General features: G+C 37.8%; 1 protein-coding gene and 2 pseudogenes across 1 annotated transcript in view; 1 reads left to right on the top strand and 2 right to left on the bottom strand.

The window, feature by feature from the left end:
- Positions 1-19,266, bottom strand: part of CATSPERE (catsper channel auxiliary subunit epsilon) — a 91,524-nt gene that overhangs the window by 22,689 nt on the left and 49,569 nt on the right. Inside the window, 7 exon segments of the mRNA XM_015591265.1 lie at positions 1,947-2,026; positions 2,095-2,128; positions 2,488-2,538; positions 4,818-4,870; positions 8,569-8,644; positions 14,393-14,451; positions 17,995-18,440. Of these exon segments, the coding sequence (XP_015446751.1) occupies positions 1,947-2,026; positions 2,095-2,128; positions 2,488-2,538; positions 4,818-4,870; positions 8,569-8,644; positions 14,393-14,451; positions 17,995-18,440 (799 nt within the window).
- LOC112481732 lies at positions 2,939-3,057 on the bottom strand (annotated as a pseudogene).
- On the top strand, positions 14,248-14,366 carry LOC112481745 (annotated as a pseudogene).

Genomic DNA, 19,266 nt, shown 5'->3' with positions numbered 1-19,266 from the left:
CCACTCACATCTATCAGCTCTCAAGCCCTACTATTAGAATCGCTAAATTTTCTCGTAAATGATTCCCCTTTGTCTTCGCGGCTATTTCAGTCATTTGGTCATTTCCTCCCTGGATTAACAATGCAGTTTACTATCTGGGCTCTTCATTTAGACTTGTTTCAAATTCACCTTCTATCTTCTCCCAGAGAGAACGAGCTAAAGCAAATATCTGATCGGCTGCTCCGCCATGAGACAGAGAGAGAACCTTCCACAATCCGAAATTCACTCAGCTGGTCTCCCAGCCTCCTGTCCTGACACTTCACCCCTCACTTATACCCTGTTAACACTATATGGTTCGAACTGTACAGTTTCTTCCTCAAACTATTGCTTTTGCTTGAAAGGCTCAGCCCGTGGAATTCTTTATTACCTTTCTAACTTCCTGTCCTTCCCTCCTCTGCCTTCAGCTAAGTACTCATTATCCTTTAAGACTCAGTGACTCAGCTCAAATGCACATTTTCTGGGAACATTTCTCAGAGCCCTTCTTCCTTCCATAGCTAAGTTGGACACTTTTCTGTTGAGTTTCAATACCAGCCACCCACGACATTTCTCTCTGTCATTCCACTTAGCGTATCAGCTCATACGTTTTCTAATTCACCAGACTCTTCAGCCCTTGAGAGCAGAAATCCTGTCTTATTTACCTTTGAATGCCCAGTGCCTAGCACAGTAATTGGTGCGGAGTAGGTGTTTAATAACGACGAATTTAACTGAAGAGTGCATTCTTTGAGAGAGAACATTAACATATTTTACTGCTGAGGGATTAGGGACCACATAAAACAAAGAGAAATACTGGGCCTCCGTGGGAGAAGGAGTGCCTACAGTGCCCAGGAAAAGCAGTGGCGTGATTAGATAGATGTCTAGAAGAAGATCGAAACTAAACAAGATAGCGGACAGGCCTGACAGCTCAGAGGGCCCATGACAGGGATTGTAGGAGGGCGATGTAAGAGACAGAGGGCACAACGCAGCATCATAGATCTGCCGTGGGTAAGGAGTCGGGGGCGGAATACGTTGGCAGAAGCCGTTTGGATCCCAACAGTGGAGGCTCTGACCGCAAAACTAAGTCGGAGCTCCTGATTCATTACTCCTGGCCCACCCACCCTGCGGGATATCAGAATCTGTCTTTAGCCTAAGAAGGCCCCCAAAGCTGAAAGGCTTGATTAAAATTTTCATGTTTTACACCTAGGAATTTCACTTTTAGTAGTTTATCCTAATGGCATATCTGGACTAGTGTCCAAACACGTACATAAATGGATATTCACCACAATGTTGTTCGTAATAGCAAAATATTAGAAACATGGGTCATTTATCTCTTATTTTTTTATATTTGTCTAACTTTTATAATCAGAAATCAAGAATAAAGTCAGAGAAGCAGGCAAACAAATGCAAAATTGCTTGGAAAAGCCTTCCACGTAGTATTTTATTCATATTTTTATGATGCAATATTACTTATAAGACTTAAATTAGAGATTATATTTTTGAAATCTCCCCAGTGTACGATCCCTTATTAGTAATCTAGCTTCTTTCCTTGCAAACGTTTAGTTTTTATTGGCCGATAGAGAAGTCGTATGTCACCTGGGGAAGGTAGATTCTATTAAATAGGCAGAGGTGCTGGTAGAAGCTTGGAGGGAGGTTCAGAGAGGACGAAGGGAGGGTTAAGAGACAGCCTGCATCCCTGAGAAGAGGCTCAGCCCTCTAACACACTTACATCTCAGGTGCTAAGTTGTAACCTCCCTTGACATGCAGGGACCATGGGTTGTCCGACTTTGTGTAACTAGTATTGAAAACCTAGTGTCACATATGTTGGGTGCTCAAAATATTTATTATTAAATGCATGATTAATTAGCCTTTCTTTCATGCTTTTATTTTGAAACTCTCAAAGTAAGTTCAAGTTTTAGTGAAAATATACTTACAATTGAACCACAGGGTGAAACTTTTCTCTGAAATTAAGTCTCAATGGGCAGCCATATTTTTTCCAATTATATTTTACTCTCTAGAAAAGGAAAAATGCTTTAGTTATTTTCTGTACTTGACCAATTGATAAAATGATAGTGTTCTTACCAAGTTTTTAGAAGGTCGATTTCTCAGATATGACCTGTAAAAAAGATATTTTTCATTACTTATCTATCCTTTTCCAAACTTAAATATTAAAACCATTACTTTGGGGAAGAGGGTATCACACAAGTCAAATAGATAACCATAATTACAAAATATGTGGAGATTTAACAATACATATATAAGAAATTTTAAAACATTTTGCACTAAATGAAAACGAAAATGCAACTTATCAAAATTTGTGAGATGCAGCAAAAGCAATGCCTAGAACTAAATTTATAGTAATAAGTGCATATATTGAAAAAAATCGGTGCTAATAGGAATAAATGTTAACTGATTTTAAATTATTGGTACCACATTAATAAAAAATTTAGTGCTTATGATAAAAATATTTCTTACTTTTGAATAATGTAAAAGAAATCATGCCAACGACATTTTTTCCTATTAAATCTACAAAAAAAAAACACAATGAAGTTTTAATATCATCATTCCTTATATACTTGCACAAACATTTAATGTTTTAACTCAATAATTCTCAAACTTGAAAGTGTTAACAAAATCATCATTTATTGAATTAGAATCCCTGGGATTGGTGTGTTGCCCTAGCATTTCTATTTTTAAAAATCAGTTTCGCAAGTGTTTCTAAAGACACCAGAATTTGAAACCTGATTTACCTTTTATATTTGCTACATGTAAAAAATTGATAGAAAATCTATCATAATGAAGATATATTTCTTTAGATGGTTTTATTGCTCATACATTTTTTAAAAACATAGATTTTTCTTTTTTTAGATGAGGGAACTCTTGGTTGACCTCACAGAGTGCAAGGACCTTATCAGCTTACAATCCCCACCTACAGCACCTGGTCTTCCTAGGTGGTCTCCCATCCAAGTACTAACCAGGCCTGGCCCTGCTTAGCTTCCGATATCAGACGGGATCGGGCTTGTTCAGGGTGGCATAGCCATAGACAAAAGATAGATTTCTAATTGCTACTAGAGACTCAGTTGTGTGGGTAAGAAGCCCCTTTAAAGGTTCACATAATTTCTAGTTAGGGTTCATGCGGACCTCAGGCTATCATGGTATATGAAATGATAGTGTTTTTAGTATGCTGTTCATTTGACCATTTTCGTTGGCTGCTTCCAGCGTGACTCAAAAGGAACTGTGGTCACCACTGTGTTTAGATAGATCCTGGAAGTCTAGACCATCTCCCACACCAAACCCAAATTAGACCCCAAGAGATGCCCTCTTTCACTGATGACTCTCCTGTCAGAAGTATCTTGGACCCCACTGGTCTCCTTTGGTGATTGTGAAAACCTTAGGCTCACCACAACCTGAACCTAAGAAATTAGGGTTGTTTTTAGGGTTCCTGAGCAGTGCGTCTCTGACTAAGAGGCACTGGAGAAAGGTGCTGATATCTGTGTGTTTTAAACATGCTTGCCAAGCGATTCCAATGAGTAAACAAACTTGACAATTGCTATGTAGACCCTTCCAGAAACAGAGTGATTCAGACTGCTTTGCATCTCACCGAAGAAGGTACCTGCACGCAGCAGTATTGGTAACTGGGTTTGGCAACATGTTGCTTGGAGCAGTTATTCTCAAATTTTAGTCCTCTTACTACTAATCTCCTAAAAATTTTGTTAACACAGATTCTGACTCAGCAGGTGGGAATGAGACCTGAGATTCTGCATTTCTAATACTTCCCCATGCGATGCCAGCGCTGGTCATAGATCACACTCTCAGGAGTGTGGAGGTAGACCATCCCAGGAAGAGGATGTGGAAGGCTGTATAAATCAGTTAGTTTTTGTGTTTCCTGGAAAAGGAATTACAGAAAGTGCATAGTCCTTGCTGAAAGAGTTGAGAATTCTTAAGTAACAGCCCAGCAACTGATTATTACAATTTAGTCCTCAGAAGGCTATTGAAACGACAGATGAGCAGACGTTTGTTTTGGATGTGAGCGAGTCATTTCATAAACAGACTCAGATAAGAGTCAACGTTCCCCGACTCTCACCCCCACTGCACACCACGGGAAAGGAATCGCAATGCATCGCTGTCTCCTTTATACCTTTAACCTCAGTTAAACAGATTTGTGTTTGCCAACCTCGATTCTCTCCCATGGAGAAGAAAGAGAGCTGTGGCAAGCTGATGACATAAAATCCGGGGCGCATCATTGCAAACCACGGTAAGGTCAATGAAAGTCAGACCTTGGGACCTTCTGGAAAAAACACGGGTGGTTCTGCTAGGTTTGCTTTAAGAAAATTTCCCATCAGAAATGGTGCAGACACTGAGGTTCCTCTGATGTGGATGTAAGCAGTTCTCTATTAGAAATGAAATTATAACTGTTTCCGGTAGGATGGTAAACAGAAATAAGTGTTTCTCCCTCTCATTTCTCTGGGAATGAGTTAGACTGAAGAGCTGAGAGAGGTAAGAGCGGAAAATGGAAACTGAATCATTAAAAGGGAAGGTGGAGAAAAACACTAATAACAGAGAAAGGTTAATTCTTTTTCCCTTTTAGTATGATTCATACATAATATTCTACTTGGCAAAAAGTAAAATAATCTGGTTTGGAGAACCTGTCAATACAATTTTTGGACACCAGTGTCAATTCAATTTTGGATTTCATTCTGGACATGTCATTCATTAAGCTAATATTATCACTAGTAATCACCATTTAGTTCACCATTTGCTTTAAAACATAAAGAGTATGACAGGTCAAACGCAAATGTACTTACCCTTTAATAGCAATGAATTTACTAAAATCACAGCCAACAGCTACTTGGAACACCTAAAACGGAATAATTTAGGGGGTCGGTTCAGTGGTTCTGATCCATGTGATCTAAAATATTTCTGTAGGTAAAAGCAATTACATGTAAATGTAGAGCTGTGCCCTGTGTCTTTTAGATTTGAAATAATAACCTTTTAAATGTAAGCTCTTGTTATATTTACTGCTCCGCGCTGTTTTCCTCCTCCTTGATCACTCTTTTCTCTTTCTTTGCTTCATTTTGCCTTTACTGCTCATGAGGTCCAGAGATTGGTTCTCTGATTTCTTACATCCATATCTCAGAGAACTGATTCAGTCTCATCTTCCACTAGCACCTCTGCCATCATCTATCGACTTCTATCAACTCTGTACTTCCAGCTTGTACCTGACTCAGCTGGCAGGTTTCTATAATAAATCTAGTTATTAGTTTGATTTCTTTTTAACCAGAGTCCAGATTCTCCCTTGGTTGGGATGACTACTTCTATTTCTACCTGGCTCCAGGACACTTTACTCACTGCTGTCTACCCTGCCTGCACCCCACCACGCCCACCCCAGGCTTTGTAAGTGGAATCTAGACCCTTGCATTCTGTCTTAAATGTATCTTGTTTGTTGCATATTTCCACTAGGCAAATCTGAAAACCCCTAATACTCCCTACCCTAAAGAAGGGCTTGGGAATTAGGTGGGTGGGGATAGAGAATGATGTCCACTCAACGTTGATGAGTTAGAAGACCTATCCTTCTGAACTAAGACCTTTCAGGCTTCATTTGAAAGGCATGCTCCACATAGATTTTATCTGCTGAGTCATCCGATCTCACCTGATTTGCTCTTTCATCAGTTCTACCCACATCCTTGTTGTTCATCAGCATTAAAGTTTTGTGTTCCCATAACATGCATTCAGAAACATGGGCCTCCCCTTCCTCACGACTAAGTTATCCACATGACATACATGGATGACTGAGGTCCTGAAATCTTTTGTGGTCAAGATCCATCATCAGCTTGTCTTATTTGTCACATCCCTCTTCTTCAGGGCCTAGTTGACAAAAATCACCCCTAGCCTCGGAATCAACAACCATGACTAGAATTAATAATATGAGTTGACCTGCAGGTGAATCTTGAACAGGAATGTAGGTGCAGAGCGTGGGAAGCATGACTCAGCCTGGCTTGGGTACCCACTGCTGTAGGGCTGACACATTTTCCTCTGGACTGGATACCTAATTAGAGAAATTCTGACAGCCCGAGTGAAAACAGTGAGTGCTCTGGTTTTCTTTACTTAATATTATTCTCTTAAGTGCACAGACAGAATAGGATGGCTCTTGCCTTAGCTCAGAATTAGACACAACATATTCCCTCTAACTGGACAGAACAACTGGACTGAGACAGAAATTCTAAAGGCCCTCAACACAGAAATGTTGGTAGATGATGTATTAGATGGAGCATAATCATCTCTTCTTGGGGAAATCAATCTTGGATAGAATTACGAAGGTCCTCTGGGGACTGGCTTACTTGGGTGGCCTCACTGCATTCTGGATCTTGGTTAAAAACTGAGATGCAGCCCTGTGGCTGCTACCAGTTCTATTTGCAGCTCTGCTGCAGGCTATGAAGACGACGTAATGGCGACATCAGGCTCCTGTTCAAATGGCTCAGTCCACGGTCCGTTTGGTCCAGAAGGTTTGTAAGGGCCTAACTTTATGCAACTAGAAGAGATTTCTGTGGGCCATGGTTTCATGTAAATGCAGGGCTGCACCCTGTGTCTCTGTAGTATTTATCTGGGGGGCTGGCGACTTCCTTGCTGGTAGGTCTAAGAGCACAAAGAAAGGTCCTTGTGGTGGTGTCCAGGTCATGATTTTCTTTACCAGCAAGAAGATCTCCCTCTGTAAGGCTGCATTTTCCTGCCTGTTGCTCAAAGGACTATTGCATATCCCTCCATTCTACTTCAGTGGGCAGATCAATACCAATTATTTGGGACACAGAGGGTGGCTAGATTTGAACTGTCCATGTCTCTGGGTGTACCAAGGAGGAAAGAAAAGGAGGAAACCAGTAATATTGGATAATTACTCTGTGACAGGCACTTTTCTGGGCACTTGACATAAATTATCTCATTTAATACTCTCAACGCAGTAGATAAATACTATGAGACAGATGTTAGATGCGGCAGCTGAGACCCAGCGTTGAGTAGCTTGTCCAAGCCGGTAGGTGGTAGAGCCTGGATCTGAACTCAGATTAGATTAACCTGCTTTTGTAATGCCTGGGCTGAGCAGGATGCGGTGAATATGGATCCCCAAGAAATCTATCGATTAGACAAGGAGAGGGATGGAGGGAACCAAGGTGCTTCGGGAAGGTGTCTTGTATGGGAGAAGGTGGAGCCATCAGGTAGAAAACACAGACGTAGGCTGGGGCAGGAACTCCGAGGTGGCTATTTCTCACTTCTGCAGATTTAGCTGGGCAGGTGGCGAGGTAGGCAGACGGGAGTGGTTGGTATGCGCCCGCAGGAAGTTTCCTGGGGAAGCAGTGTGTGTCAGCAGCGTTCAAGGATGGATCCCGTCTGCCTCTGCTCAGGGCTCCCTCTAAATTCATGGCTCCAAGCCCTGGTATAACCTGTTCCTTGTGCTGGGGTCCTAAAGGGCAGGAACTGAGTCTCATTCAACTTTGAATTGTTCACGTAGGTATCCCTTCTTGTGTTATTCCTGGCACAGGAGGTGCTCAATATATGTTTATTGATTGTTAGGCTGAGAAAGAATAAAGAGAGGAGGTGTTCCTCAGTGGAACAAACACTCAGAGGAGGTGGTGGTGTTTAATTTCATGACGTGAGCACCTTACAGCTATTTCACGCTACTGTGCTGTTGTACTCACCTCTCTCTGGAATTCCACTGACGGCCGCCTGCTCGACTTCTCCCTGATCTTCAACAGTCATTTTGTGTATCTCTTCCTTTCTATCTTTCCCGTTCCCATCGAAATCACTCACTCATTCATCTGGGCTACCTGACAACTGTGTCCCACATTCTCTTACGCTAGCTGATGTTGATTCCTAGGGAACATACTGTCTTTTCATCTTTCTAACTCCCATTACTTGGCACACAGACTGAAACTTAGAAACACAGTAGGCAGGCAATTAACTTTTTTGAATGAAGAAATGGTTAAATTTTTGAATAAATAAATACAAGATAAATGTGGACATTATGGCAGTCTTCTTTGACCAATTATATCCAATTTTAGTTGTTTTCATTAATTTTAGTTTTCCTTTAGACAGCTTTATTTACCTATAAAACCAAATAATTTTATATTTTTTTGGTATATGTTTATATATCTCACTTTAGATGGTAATTGTGGAGGGCAGAAATCTGTTTCCGAAGTAAAATATGCTATCTCAACAGTGAAACATTACAAAACATTCCTAAGAATTAGGTGAGTAGTATTATATGTAGGTAGTATGTATTACTTAGTTTAATACCTATTATTTTTTAAATTTATTTTTCAACTACAGTTGATATACAATATGAGATTAGTTTCAGGTGTACAACATAGTGATTAGACATTTATATAACTTACAAAGCGAGCCCTCCAATAAGTCTAGTACCCACCTGGCACCATACATGGTTATTACAATATTATTGACTATATTCCCTATGCTATACTTTACATCCCCGTGACTGTTTTTATAACTGGAAATTTGTACGTATTCATTATCGAAATAAGTGGTTTTTAATCTACTCATGTCACTTACCTTTTGGGCTGCTGGACACATTTTTGTATATTCACTAGGCCTAACCCGAACAATCAGAAGACCTGTGTTCTGCTGTCTAGGAGAAAAATAAAACACAGACAAGCGATCACAGACTCAAAAGGGATGTAGGCATGACTCTGCCTTTCTGTAGAGCAGATGAAAAGTCCTATGTCCCTGACGGGATTGCCACCACCACCACGGGGAATTCTGGAGGCCTGGAGAAGGGCGGTGATGACCGCTTGCTGCTTCTGCTAAGGCAGCTGTGTGTTGTGACCATTCCCACCCCATTGCGTTCCAGATTTGGGCCAGCATAGGGTCAACACAATGGGAGATAGAAATGAGCATCTGTCAGCATTTCAACCTCCCCGCCCCACGCCCCACACCGCTGTTTCATCAGACCCCCAGTCCCTGGAAGGCGGAACTCTGCTGCTGACGTCTTGTCCAGCAGTTCTTTGTCTAGCTCCTACAGATCGCTCCTTCTTATTGATAATGCCTTTGGAACAATAAAGATTAAGTTATGAAATTAGTTTTCTGAACCATATTATGCTGGATAATACGATCTGACTGGAATTAAAAGGCAGTTCAGACACAATGCCCTTTTAGCTTATGAAGTGCACGTAAATCATTTTGTGCTCATGGAAAATGGGAGAACTCAAAAATCACAGGAGAAGGAATTCTGACGGTTTTATCCACACCGCTCCCCTGCTAAGGTTTTTACTTTTGGAAAAAACTGGGGAAAAACAAACACAAACTAACCGCAAATGAACATCTTTTTTCTTCCAATGTTCGTTATATATTCATATTTATATTTAGTAAACATATATTAAATATAAAATGTAACAGGTAAGTGAGGATACAAATAGCATATTTTCATATTTTTAAATCATCATTCCAAGATACATTTTTTCTCATTTAACAACTTCGAAATCAGAAAGCATCTTATAGCTATGCCAATTACGGCTTCGATTTGATAAATTCAGTAATACACTATAGATTTATAAAGGACACTAAAGTAAATAGTGCATCTTCAATTTTCTATACAATTTTTCTTACAGATCCCGCCCCCCCGCCCCCCTGCCGCCACCGCCATCACTAATTTCAAACCTTTTGGTATTTTTTTCTCAAGTCTCAGACTGACATAAATTATTCTGGACAATTTGATGTGTATTCTAAAGCAATAGAATTCTGAGTAAATAGCCACAAAACCAAAATACCCAAAGGAATCTACACCATGAGAAGAATCAAGAGAAAAGTTTGTGAGTGGAGAAGAGGCGAATCGAGCCTCTCTTGACTTTGTGTCGAACGTAGTCTTTATTCCTCACCCTTCCTGGTCACTCTCTACCACGTCATTCTATCTTATTTTCTTAATAGCGTTTATAACTATTTGGCATTATATTGTTTATTCATTTGAGTACTTGCTGGTTTTCACTAGAGATATTTCATGACAGTATTACTTTATCCTTCTTGTTCACTACACATTTCGAAAACCAGAAAGTTCTTGGCGTAGAGTGGGGTACTCAATTCCCTTGGAGTAGCAATGGACTTTTTCCTAGAAAACAATGCTCTTTTTCCAAAACATATATTGAGTCAGGACATAGTGATAAACCACGTAAATGCCTTAGGACACAATTCCAGGTTGGTTGTCTTCCTCCAGACATTAAGTGTGTAATTGCTACCTTATTCCAAGAGTCAAATATTGTGTTTTTTTTCTGATTCTACTCATAAGTTAAGCACTTTCTGGGATGTTAGCGTTCTAGTTTTTGCTTAAGGAAAGTATCTAAAGACTTTGGGATGGGAATAAATTATAAAACATGCTTGAAAATTGTTGAATTAAGAAATAGCCCATTTTTTTTTTCTTTTTTGAGGAGGTCCATGATTAACTTTATTCAGACACTGTTGGGGTAATATTTTTCTTACATTGGAATCGTTTTGTTTTGGAAACATTCTTTTAGAATAAACACCAAGTTCTTATGCCTTTCAAATTTATTATTAGGATAATCGATGTATTAAGATTTTCTAATATTGTGGTAAAATCTTTTTAAAGGGATCTCTTTGAGTAAAGCATCATACTGAGTGACATACACCTGGTGTACTGGTCTAGGACCAGGGTCCAAGGTCCTTCTCATCAATCTGCCACTAACCAGCCCCATGAGCTTGGAGAAGATGTTTAATTTCTGTGGGTTCAGTCCCCTCCTGTGTCAGATGATCTCAGACTATGATCTTTCGAGACTTCTTTAACATCATAGAAGTCTTCGAATATAAACATTAAGTTCAAATGTACTTTTCCCAATTCTATCCTTTGTCAGATAACACACGAGTTCTGAAACTAGTCTTGATTTTTCTCGACAAGTTTAATGGAGTCCTAACTCTGAGAAAATTTTCCAAAAAGGTCAGATTAATTCCCTCGTGTTTTTTCTGTATCATTTCTTTTTTTTTCATTTTCAATGACAATTGACATTCAATATTATTTTTTATTAGTTTCAGGTGTACAGCATAGTGGCTAGACATTTACATAATTTATAAAGTGATCCTCCCCGATTACTCTAGTACCCACCTGGCACCATACCTATTTACTACGGTATTATTGACTATATTCTCTATGCTGTACTTTACATCCCTTGGACTATTTAGTAATTACCAATCACTTCTTAATCCCTTCACCTTTTTCACCTATCCCTCTAACCCCGCTCCCATTTGGCAGCCATCAGTTGGTTCTCTGTATCTATGAGTCTGTTTCTGTTGTTCGTTTATTTTGTTCTTTAGATTCCACATGTAAGTGAGATCATATGGCATTTGTCTTACTCTGGTTGACTTATTTAATTTAGCCTAATACCTTCCAGGTCTATCCATGTTGTTGTAAATGATTAAGATTTCGTTTTATTTTATGGCTGATTAATATTACATTGTATATATGTACCACTTCCTTTTTACCCAATTGTCAGTTGATGGGCACTCAAGGTGCTTCTATATCTTGGCTATTGTAAATAATGCTGCAGTGAACATAGCGGTGGATAGATCTTTTTCAATTAATGTTTTTGATTTCTTTGGAAAAATACCTAGAAGTGGAATTATAAGATAGTTATTTTTCATTTTGGGTTATAAGATAGTTATTTTTCATTTTTTAAGGAATCTCCATACTGTTTTCCATAGTGGCTGCACTAATTTAAAATCCCAGCAACAGTGCACAAGGGTTCCCTTTTCTCCACATCCTCACCAACACTTGTTGATTTATTGATGGTGGCCATTCTGACAGGTGTGAGGTGATATCACATTGTGGTTTTAATTTGCATTTCTCTGATGATTAGCGACTTTGGCAGCTTTATATGTCTATTGGCCATCTGTATTTCCTCTTTGGAGAAATGTCTGTTCAGATCCTCTGCCCATTTTTTAATTGGACTGTTTGATATTTTGGTGTTGAGTCGTGTGAATTCTATATAAATTTTGGATATTAACCCTTTATCGATGTATCATTGGTGAATATCTTCTCCCATTCAATAGGTTGTCTTTTCGTTTTGTCGATGGTTTCCTTTGCTGTGCAAAAACTTTTTAGTTTGATGCAGTCCCAGTTGTTTAGTTTTTCTTTTGTTTACCTTGCCTGAGGAGATATAGCAGAAAAATATTATGAAGAGCAATGTCGGAGAATTTATTGCCTATGTTTTCTTCTAGGAGTTTTATGGTTTTGAGACTTATATTTAAGTGTTTAATCCATTTTGAGTTTATTCTTGTATAAGGTGTAAGAAGATGGTCCAGTTTCATTATTTTATGTGTATCTGTCCAGTTTTCTCAACTCCATTTATTAAAGAGACTGTCTTTACCCCATTGTATATCCTTGCCTCCTTTCTCATGGATTAATTGACTATATAGGCATGGGTTTATTTCTGGGCTGTCTATTCTGTTCCATTGATCTATGTATCTGTTTTAATACCAGTCCCATGCTGTTTTGATTACTATAGGGTTGTAGTATGGTTTGATATCAGGTTTTGTGATACATCTCCAACATTGTTCTTTCTCGAGATTGCCGTGCCTGGCATTTTGTGGTTCCATATAAATTTTAGGATTATTTATTTTAGTTCTGTGAAAAATGTCATCGATATTTGATAGGGATTGCATTGAACCTATAGATTGCTTTAGGTAGTATGGACATTTTAATGATATTAATTCTTCCTATCCATGAGCATGGTATATGCTTCCATTTATTTGTATCTTATTCAATTTCTTTCTTCAGTGACTTATAATTTTCCAAGTGCAGGTCTACCTCTTTGGTTAATTTATTCCTAGGTATTCTTTTTGATGCAAGATTGTTTTCTTAATTTCTCTTTTTGAGAGTTCATTATGTTTTTTTTTTCTTTTTTTACCATTACTTATTCTTTCTGTCTTTCTTTCTTCCTTTCTTTCTTTCTTAAAAATTATTGGGGTGACATTGCTTAACAAAATCAAATAAGTTTCAAGTGTACCATTCAACAGTAAGTTGGATATATATTACATTGTGTGTTCACTACCCAGAGTTAGATTTCCTTTCATTATCAAATATTTGACCCCTTTATCCCCGCTACGTCCCCCTCCCACCTTCCCTCTGGTAACCACTAATCCACTGTCCGTGTCCATGCGTCTGTTTGTCATGTTTGTTTGTTACTTTCAGTTTTATATTCCACATATGAGTGAAATCAAAAGTTTTAAACTTTTTCTGTCTGACTTATTTCGCTTAGCATGATTATCTCAAGATCCATCCATGCTGTCACAAATGATGGTATTTCATCTTTTCTTACGGCTGAATAATACTCCATCGTATATATGTACCACCTCTTCTTTATCCAATCATTATCGTAGGACACTTTGGTTGCTTCTATGTCCTGGCCACTGTGAATAATGCTGCTATGAACATAGGGGTGCATATATCTTCGTGGATAAATGTTTTCAGGTTTTTTTGGGTATTCAGAAAAGGGATTGCTGGATCATATAATAATTCAATTCCTGGTTTTTAAGGAACCTCCATACTATTTTCCCTAGTGGCTGTACCAGTGTACATTCCCACCAGTAGTGTATGAGAGCTCTTTTTCCCCTACAACCTCTCCAATACTTGTTATTCTTGTCCTGTTGATGATAGCCATTCTAACAGGTGTAGGTTGGTATCTCATTTTGCATTTCTAATTTGCATTTCTCCAATAGCTAGTGAAATTGAGCACCTTTTCATATGTTTGTTGGCCATTTGTATGTCTTCTTGGCAGAAGTGTCTGTTCATGTCTTCTGCCCATTTTTTGGTTGGAATTTTTTTTTTTTATTGTCGAGTTGTATGAGTTCTTTGTATGACAGTTCATTATTGGTGCATAAAAATGCAACTAATTTTTGAATATTAATTTTGTATCCTGCTACTTTACTGAATCCATTTATTGGTTCTAGCTTTTTCATGGAAACTTCGAGTTCTCTAGATATAGTATCATGTCATCTGAGCCTTTTTTTTTGCAATTGGATGAGCGAGAACCTTCAGATAGATCATGTTTCCATTTAATTACAAGGAGTATTCTACATTTTTATACAGAATTCTAATTTCACATCTATCCAGACATTTCAAGGAATTTGAAATCTGGATATTTAAAAATATATTTAAATAATAGAATACCTGCAAAGTAATAACTTGAATAGCATATTTAACATGAAGAGGTTCTTTTAAAAGCCATACTTGTCTATAGCCATGCCACCCTGAACGCGTCCGATCTTGTCTGATCTCGGAAGCTAAGCAGGGTCAGAACTGGTTAGTACTTGGATGGGAGACCACCTTGGAAGACAAGGTGCTGTAGGCATTTAAAAAAGAAAAAGTCATACTTACTGCAACTCGAAGTAATCATTTACTGCCTCATAATTTACTGTCTGAAAAAATGTTACTGTCTGAAAAAGAGATAAAAAAGTTCATGTAAAGCAGAAAAGCTGGGAATGGGAATACTTTCAAGACAGGTTTAAATCTTTCAAGACAGATTTATCTCTTTATATAAGAAAAATAATATATTTAGCATCTTTTTCAATTTTCTTCTCTATCTCAGAAACTCCAATTAGTACATATTATGTTTACTTTGTTACATTTTCCTTTTAATTTTATGTTATTTTAGTCCTTTATTTTTATTGCCTTTCTCTTCCTCCTCATTTGACTTTTGTCATTGCGATGTTCTTATTTTAATTTTTCATTTATATCCCGAGCATAGCAAATCTTTCACTTTCTTCTGTTTTCTAATAACCTTGTCTCTGGACCTTTTTATTTCTTCTTTGAGGGTTTTAAATGATTAGAGATATCATCCTGTTTGTAATTGTTAAGACTCTGAGGAATTATTTGCCTGAAACTTTCCTCTGTTGTTTTCGAGTAATTTTTAAAAATCTCCACTTGCCTTTTGCATATGTTCTTGCTATTTTATTCTATCTGGGGCATGTTTCATTTCAATTTTCAGCATTTCACAAGGTTGCTATCTTTTCAGGATAAAGCCATTTAAAAAACATATGTGATAGTAGAAGCAGAAAATTATAAGCCCCACATTTTTAAAGTATGATCATTGTAATCTCCATGTTCCTGAATTATTTTATGGTAGTTCTTTGTCATATATATATCATACACACACACACACACACACACACACACACGTATTAGTTGTGGTAGTAACACATACATATAGTGCCTACTATGTGCCAGGTGCTCTTCTAAATCCTGTATACATATTAATTCATTTAATCCTCATAATAATCTTATGAAGTAAATATAGCGATAATAATTATTCACATTACTTAGATGAGAGAACTAAGATACAGAAAGATTTAAAAACTTGCTCAATGTCATCGGCTAGTAACTCATGGAGCCAGATTTTTGTTAAAACACCAATTTTGATGTTCCATCGTCCTTGGTCATTTGTATATTTTTGTTGGTAACCAATATTTTGAAGGGCTGAATTTCAAATGGGCAAACATACATTATATATCCAATTCTTGGAAAGAAAACCTCTTAGAGTATATGTAGATATTGGGGACATCAAAGAAAATTCCTCTGGGCTGAAGAAATGTGTAAATCTTCTCTATTTTTGTTCTGAAAAGAGGGGATCCCTCCGCTTCAGAAAAGCGAATTCAATATACTCCTTGTTTCTTGAAACACAATCAATCTCATCTCATTTTATTCATCGTATTTTGATTTCCCCCACATCTTCTTCTCCCAACACCTTCCCCCATAATATGCACCCACGATATATATCAAACAAGTATTATTCATTTTACAAGGATACAAAGATACCTAAGATCATATATCAAACAAGTATAGTATATTTCAGCTTCTTACTCACTCAACACTATTTTTCATTCAACATTATGTTTTAAGATCTATCTGTGTTACTATTTGCAAATCTAAATCAGCTTTATTTGTTTCCAAGCCTGTTTATATCAGATTACATTATTACTGTAATTGTGGGATTAAATTAAATACTGATGAAGTATGAGTGTAAAAAGAAAGTAGGGTTACTCTTCCCCTGAGAACTAAGTTGATTGCTTTGGAAAGTTTTGATAAGCAAGTCGCTGAAGAAATTGCTGAATTAGACATGAGAAAGATAACAATCAAAGACTGAAAAAAATTATAAAAGTCTAGAATGCTGGTTGTTTTAAATGTCTTTATGTTTTTTTCACTCTACTTTAAGGACACTGAACTGGGAACTCAGAGATGAGGCCTTATGAATAAGGTTATGCCAGAAATAGATGAGGAACTCCAATAAACGGACTTATTTCAAAGGAAAATCTGTGATCCTATAGTAAAAGATTGAGTAATAAATGTAAGTTCATTTACTTAAATAAAATGTTCCATACCTGTCAGTTTCATTTTATTATGATTCTCTGCTTTAACTGACTTTGGAATTAACTGAACACTTCCGTTACACTGTATCAGTTAAGGGAGCTTGGTCTAGAAGAGGAAGTGTTAGATAGCGCAAGGGTCCAAGGGCTGGGTGGTTCTTCCTAAATGCTATTCTTGTTAAATGTTAAAATGTAGCACAGTATTTGGCAGATGCAGCTGTAAGCAGGGTGAGGTTGACAGGAACCCAACCAGAAAAGTGTAGCCAATTGCAAAGAAGAAATTGATGTATAATTAGCTAATGAAATAATGCATATAAAGCAATGGCTAAGCCTCTCTTCAGTGAGACAGAGCTTTGGATGTCTTGCTTCAAGTAAAGAAAACTACCTAATGACAACCACATCTTGCTCCTGAATAGAACACCCCAAGTGGAGAACCCCTTGAGTTTGGTAACAGAAGTGGAGACTATTTGGGAAGACATTGTAGTAACATGTAAAATGTTTATGCTATAATATTAATTGGAAAAGTAGTATATAAAACAATATATATACCCTGTGCACTTACACTTATTGTGGTAGAATGTTTGCAAAGACAGCTGCAATAATTCCTCCCACTCCTATATGCATGTCCCTTTACAGCAGAGGTTCCCCAACCCCTGGGCTGTGGACTGATACTGGTACCTGTCAGTGGCCTGTTAGGAATCGGGCCACACAGCAGGAGGTGAGCAGCGGGCCAGCGAGCGAAGCTTCATCTGTACTTGCAGCCGCTCCCCAGCGCTAGCATCACCGCCTCAGCTCCACCTCAGATTATCAGGCATTAGATTTTCATGGGAGCACTGGTCCCTGGTGCCAAAAAGGTCGGGGACTGCTTGTTTATAGTATACATTTGCTGTTTTTCCATTAAGAAACGGAGTCTAATTCCCCATCCTGTTCATCTGGGCTGGCCTTGTTGATGAATAGAATGAGGTCAAACCCAGGTCTCAAGAGGCCTTGTGACTGCTTCTGCTTTCGAGGTGTGGGAACACAGCCCGAGATTGTCAGGCAGAGAAACCAGGTGTAGTTTGGAGGATAGAAGCCACACAGAGCAGCGACAATAGCTCCAGGTGAGGCCCTTTGTGCTAACGAGCCAGTGCTAGCACTAACCACTTGACATGTAAATGAGGCCATCTTAGATCATCCTGTCCTGGACAAGCCACCGGATGACCACAATCCATGAATAAACCCAGATTAAACAAGCTGAAAAGCCCAGATACTCACAGCCCAAATTGTTGACACAGAATTGGCTGTTGTTTGAAATCATTAGGTTTTGTGGTGATTTTATACTACCCTACATAGTAGGTAGAACTCTACAGAAAAGACAGGCATTAAAAAAATAAAAATAAAAGGAAGCAAACAATATCATTGACAGTCAAATAGTTTTGCAGGAATGTATTTTAGGTGGCAAAGAGGCCTTGGATATTGAAAGTGAAAATTGTGGCTTATCGTATTATTGTTTATTAAAAACATGTATATTTCTCAACATTTTCCAAGCTAAATCTAAAAGGAAAATCGTTTTTTAAAAATGTTAATATTATACTTTTACATTTATTAAAATGAAAAAATTTAAAAATATTAACTTACCATGGTTTTAGTGCAGTATCCTGAGGCAATTTCATATAGAACCTGAGACTTCTCTTCTAATATATTTGGGCCATATGATTCCATAGTAATATATAGACCAGCATTTTCTGGATAGACTATTTGAGCCCAGAATGACAGGTGATGTCCCTTGTCCAAAACGTAAGAAATATACAAAATATTATGATAAAATACAATAAAGGGGCATTCGGTACTTTTTGATCTGGAACCTATACTTTGTATTTCCAGTCTTAAGGGATAGTCCTGTGGATATATTGTGCCATTATCAAAAACATATATGAGATATATTTTACCAGATGCATTCAAGAAGAAGAATGATTTTGTTTGACTATTTATCCATAAATGTAGCTTTATTGCATCCGTAGTATACGTCTTGAAAAAAAACATTATATTATTTTCCATTTTTACTATGATATTTCCATAATAATCTGGAAAAAAAGAGAAAAATTTGTGTTACTCTAACTATAAATCCATGCCATTTTGAGTGTGCTTTTAATCAAAATAACTTCTTTTGTAATAACAGTATTTATGTACTTGGCGAAAATTAGAGTGAGTGGGCACAAATCTGCAACTTTACACAACGCTGGATAACTTCTCTTCACAGCAGAGCAGTTTTTTTCCTCGCATTCACTATATCGCTTAATTACCTCTTTAAAGACTATCTCCAAATATAGTCACAATAGGAGTTAGGTCTTGAACATGCATTTTGGGGGCATATAATTTAGTCCATAACACAGTGCTTCCTAATAATGCCATTCCCGTCATGCTTATTATTATTTAATACACTAATTCAAGCTTGGAGTATTTTTTTTGGCGTGTTTTAGTAAAACCACAAGGGTAAAGTGTCCCTAATGCTGAGGAGACACACACTGGAAATCAAACACCAGCGTTTTCATGTCAGTGACCCTTCAAGTTCTGCCACTGTGTGAGGGACAGAGCGTGCTGCTGACGTGATTTGGGCAATAGAGGGACTAGGTAATTTTTTAAAACCCTTCAAGTTCTGCCACTGTGTGAGGGACAGAGCGGTGCTGCTGACGTGATTTGGGCGATAGAGGGACTAGGTAATTTTTTTAAAAAGTTTTTAAATTAAGTTTATTGGGGTAACGTTGGTTAATATAATTATATAATTTTCAGGTATACATTATAATTTAACATCTGTATATCCTATTGTGTATTTACCACCCAAAGTCCACTTTCCTTCAGCTGCCATATATTTGATTCCCTTTACCCACTTCGGCCTCCCCCTAGCCCCCT

Source organism: Pteropus alecto, unplaced genomic scaffold (assembly GCF_000325575.1).
Source record: "Pteropus alecto unplaced genomic scaffold, ASM32557v1 scaffold115, whole genome shotgun sequence".
In the NCBI taxonomy this organism is placed as follows: domain Eukaryota; kingdom Metazoa; phylum Chordata; class Mammalia; order Chiroptera; family Pteropodidae; genus Pteropus; species Pteropus alecto.
Note: the sequence above shows the minus strand (reverse complement) of the source record. Positions and strands in the feature narration are given on the sequence as shown.